This window comes from Bicyclus anynana, chromosome Z, assembly GCF_947172395.1.
Source record: "Bicyclus anynana chromosome Z, ilBicAnyn1.1, whole genome shotgun sequence".
Taxonomy (NCBI): Eukaryota; Metazoa; Arthropoda; class Insecta; order Lepidoptera; family Nymphalidae; genus Bicyclus; species Bicyclus anynana.
The window spans coordinates 12,014,723-12,019,278 of record NC_069110.1 but is presented as its reverse complement, the minus strand read 5'-3'; the positions used below and the strand labels follow the sequence as shown (position 1 = coordinate 12,019,278).

The following is a 4,556-nucleotide window of genomic DNA, read 5'->3' as shown; positions in this document are numbered from 1 at the left end:
TCGGTTAAAAATGTATGACATTCCGATATACGTTAAGGCTACGAACTTTTCAAACGTCCCTAGTATATAATGTTAGGAGCAAACAGGAAAGGCGCCATAATTGAATCTCGCTCCATTCTAAAATTTACCTCGGTCCGGCGCTGCTCGTATATAATGGGTCTTTTTAGCCCCTTGTATAACTATCTACTCTACTATTTCATACTATATCTACTATTTCATTTCTCTTGCTCAAAAACACTGTCATATTACCACTCCACAGCGGGGCTAAACAAGCATTTCAGCCTCTAGGAGCTAAAGTTAATAAATAAATTGTTCAGTACACCTGAGGCCTAGTTCAGACTACTTTAGTATTTTAGCCGAATACGAACAATTTTTGGATTTGCCGCCCAAAAATTGTTCAAAATCAAAATTACGGATATTAGCCGGTAGGTACATTAAAATAAAATTACACTAAAAGTGAAAATAAAATACCACATGGAAACAAATATTTATTTTGTAATAAAACACCAACATTCTAAAAAAATAAGTAAAGTAAGTAATTTATTTCAATACCAGTACCTAAACATGATCTATTTTTGGAAGACAGTTTGGTTTTAGTTTTAGTTTTGGATGTAGCCCGTTGGCTACATCCAAAACTATGGTACGCGCGTTAACAACTGAGTCTTAGGGCCATAAATCATTTCTCTATATTTATCTCGCTTGCACTTATGGGTCTTATGGAGCCGTCTAGTGAAGGGTGTAACAATGAAAGACATATTATCGATAAGTAAAGTTTATTATCGTATCTTGTTCACAAAATTAAAAAAATTAACAATATTTGATTTAATATAATACATATTTCATATTATATAACAAACAATATCAGTTCTTTCCATTAAATATTTACGTCCTTCGCTATTTTTCTTATACTGGAACCCAACCTCCTTCAGTAGTATTCTCATTGAAGTGTTGCCGCATTTAAAATCGGGTAATTGTTCACGGAATTTTTCTAAAATTTTCGCCACGGATGGATACTCTCCATTCTCATAAAATGAAGCTACAGTTCGCTTCAACACACTTTTATCAAAATCGTCAATATTAGTGACGGTTTGTGGTTTCTTAAAATTTGTTCTTGGTATACAGGTACTGCCTGATTGTGATACTTCCGTCTTGATTCGGTCCACTGTCGCTCTGCTCACACCACAAACAAATGCGGCCATTTCACGTGGTTTGTTGAAATTTAGAGAAGCCACTTTATTCGGATCACTTTTCAATTCATTGAGAAACAGGAATACGTTGTGAATCAGTGTTCGAGCTTGAGGGCTAATATCGCCATGTAATTTCTTCAGATCAACGTTAGAAAATAAAGTATCCATAGTGCGCAACGAGTAACACATGAATGTATTTATTTAATTGCAGTAAACACATTTATAGCAAAAAAAAATACGCAATGCAATTACATTAGAAACCGACCAATCAGAATCGTCCAAATCATTATTGACTCATCATTAGCACGTGCGCAGGTAGCCGTTTATCGATAATTAGGGTGCGCAGGTAGGCGCGCTGCACATTCCTATCTTTTTTGACTTTTATGACCGGACGACTCAGATGATAACGCGCATACTATAGTATACGTAGTATAGTATGTACACTTCATAAAAATGGCGCACGATAATTCCTCCCAATGCTGATATGGGAGGAACCGTTCAATAGTAGCTTTTTGACATTTAGAAAGATAGGTTGTGTCACAGCGCTTCAAATTAAATAAAATGCCGGGTTGTATTTTTACCCGACTGCAAGAAGGGTTATGTTTTTCGCGCGTATCTTGTATATATGTATGTAATATTCTTTTTTACCTCATATCTTCCAAACCACTGAACGGATTTACGTAATCAGGACATCGTTAGATTTATCTCAATAACTCAAGTGTTCTTAAATAGGTGAAACTTAAAAAAAATTAACAACACCACTGTGAAAAATTTTTTTTTTTCTAATATTGCAATTGGTGTCACGTTGTGTATCGGCCGATTACATGTTTACCCACCAATCTATAAGCTCCTTACATCCATACTCATATTTTGGCCCCAACTTTATCCTTGCTAATAAATAAGCACCCAATTTTGGGGATGATTGTAAGCAAACAATATAGGGCAGTGAAGTAGTAAAGAATACGTGTTTGCATCTATGTTTTGAGATACATCTATCCACTGTTGAAGCCAATCTCTCATGCCTTGGTTGGTTAAATGACTACTATTTAAACCGCGGATGTGACATGCATTTCTTAATGAATCTGTACTTAAATTTCCCACACCACCTTCCCTTACAATTGCTTTGTCCATTTCCAAAATTAGACGTGCTTTGTATTTTAATTTTTTTCTCCTGAACAAAGTGCTCCTTAATCCATGCATCTTCAGTAAATGTCCCTGGAAAATTATAAACATTAAAACTATTTACAACGTCTTAACATTTTTTACATATTAATATGCCACAAATTATATTAGGATATTATGATTCTTGGGCCCAACAACAAAATATTTGACGGGGTGTTGGAAAAAAATTATGAACATAGCATCGCATGGTTGTGGGGAGTTTATTTTTCACGCCATATACATATGTGGATGTACTCAACCGATTTTGAAAATTCATCTACCACTAGAAAGCCACTTTATTCGAGTGACATATTTTACACGGAAATACGCGGGTGAAACCGAAGGGCTTTAGATTGTTATAAATAGTCAGAATAGCTTCTTAACTAACTCAAAACCTCAAAATTAGAATAAACTCGATTTTTAAAAAATGGGGTGAAACCAATAACTTCCCTAATAAGTACTAAGTTACTAGCGGGAGGATACGAACAGAGGACCTCGTGATCCGAAACCACATGGAACAACGGAACACAACACTATGGTTATATATATAGGACTCTGAACAGCTTTAAAATTGCTAATAGGTAATAATAGCTAATAGTAGTGTACGCGCCAGTTCATATAATTCTGAGGAATGCGGTAGTGTTGTAACCTAATCAATTATGGTTGTCGATAATTACTACCAATTTCGTCAACTGCTGTCAATTTGGTTTATTTAAATATTTCAAGTGAAGTTGTAATAGAAAGTAGGTAGAAATGTGTAGGTATAAATATAATACCCTCGTATTTGATGACTTGAGCTCAGATGTTTCTGAGGCAGCGTAGACACCGTCACGCTGCCATTTGTGTTGTTAGTGTTTTTTTGCAATAATGTTTCGTGTTGTAATTATTGTATATCATAAATTGTTTAGTGTGGGCATGGAGAACATATCGGACAGGGAAGGCGAGTGTTGAGTAATTCTAAAGGAATCCCTTAATTCTGCTCCCAAGGTCACATGTCCTGGGACCTGCTAGAGAACACAAAATGATGGCACAATCACTGTCGCTGCTACTCGTTACGGCACACATGTGTCTGTGCTTTACAAAAACATTGTTAAAAATCGAGTTAAGAGATATGCTGTATTTTTCATTACTTATTATCGACTAATTTTGGGGCTTCAGAACCGTTATGAACAACACTCAACTGCAGATGCGTCGAGGTGGGTGAAGGCGAGGTGAGCTGCCAATGCGCGTCGCTTCTGATCCCGATTGTCATCGACTGGCGCGCGTACGATGCAATAGCTTTTTATTTGCATTGAATGCAATGTTTAAGGTGTGCTCGGGAGTATTTCCCATATCTCATTCTTTACCAAAAGTGTTCAAGGAACATGTGTTCTAAAATTAATATTTTCAGGGAAACAATAATTTAAAACTGCTATTATATATTAACTACCTACAGCTATTAGATAAGCTACATAATATTACGAAAATAAAAAAGGAAATGTACTAAATTTAAACTAGAATGGGGTAAATGATATTTCTTCTGTAAATAGACCTTATAATGTGTCCCATAAACACATCTTTATGTAAAATGCAAGGATAGATAAAGGCGTGTGTTACATGAATAGTCGAAATTATTTGAATACATTTGTATGAAAACCTAAAAGTTTTTATTTTTTAGTAAATGATAAATAATAAAAATAGTTATGCATTTCAACCCTGTATATGCAGAATTGGTTTTTTAGCCTTATATCAAAATCAATAAATTTAAAGGTTTTGGGGATAATTGCACGTTTAAAATTGAAATATTAAAAAAATATAAAAAAATAAAGTGATTAAATGAAAAATTACTATAATTGGTGAGATTTCGTTGGTTTTCATTACCTATTTCCACATTTTTTGTCACGAATGGTAGTCCCTAACATCTGACCTCTCTATGCCCAGGCCTAATGGGTCTTTCGAGTAAATCTGTCACTGTTTGTACATAAACTTAGTAAATAATGTAAAATATGGCAGGCATTTACCATATGTGCACGAGACAGACTGGCTAAACTGTAGGGTTCTTTACTAAATAATTCTTTACAAGCAAGTATAGCTTGTGCACTGGGATGAACACCAGATCCCAATAATCCTAGAATCCTTGTCCATCGTTCTTTAGTTTCTCCTGGAGCAATATTATCAGATTTCGCTTGAAGAGCACGAAATACTGGCTTATTATTCCTAAGGCGATCT

The 4,556-nt window shown here is 35.0% G+C and overlaps 1 protein-coding gene across 1 annotated transcript; it reads right to left on the bottom strand.

Moving 5' to 3' along the window:
• Nucleotides 1-475: 475 nt before the first annotated feature.
• LOC112049120 (LETM1 domain-containing protein 1) lies at nucleotides 476-4,556 on the bottom strand (the record flags this gene model as incomplete). Its single annotated transcript, XM_052890510.1, is given in 2 exon segments — nucleotides 476-2,402; nucleotides 4,349-4,556. Coding segments are annotated over 2 exon segments (532 nt in total), but the record flags the coding sequence as incomplete, so codon positions are not given.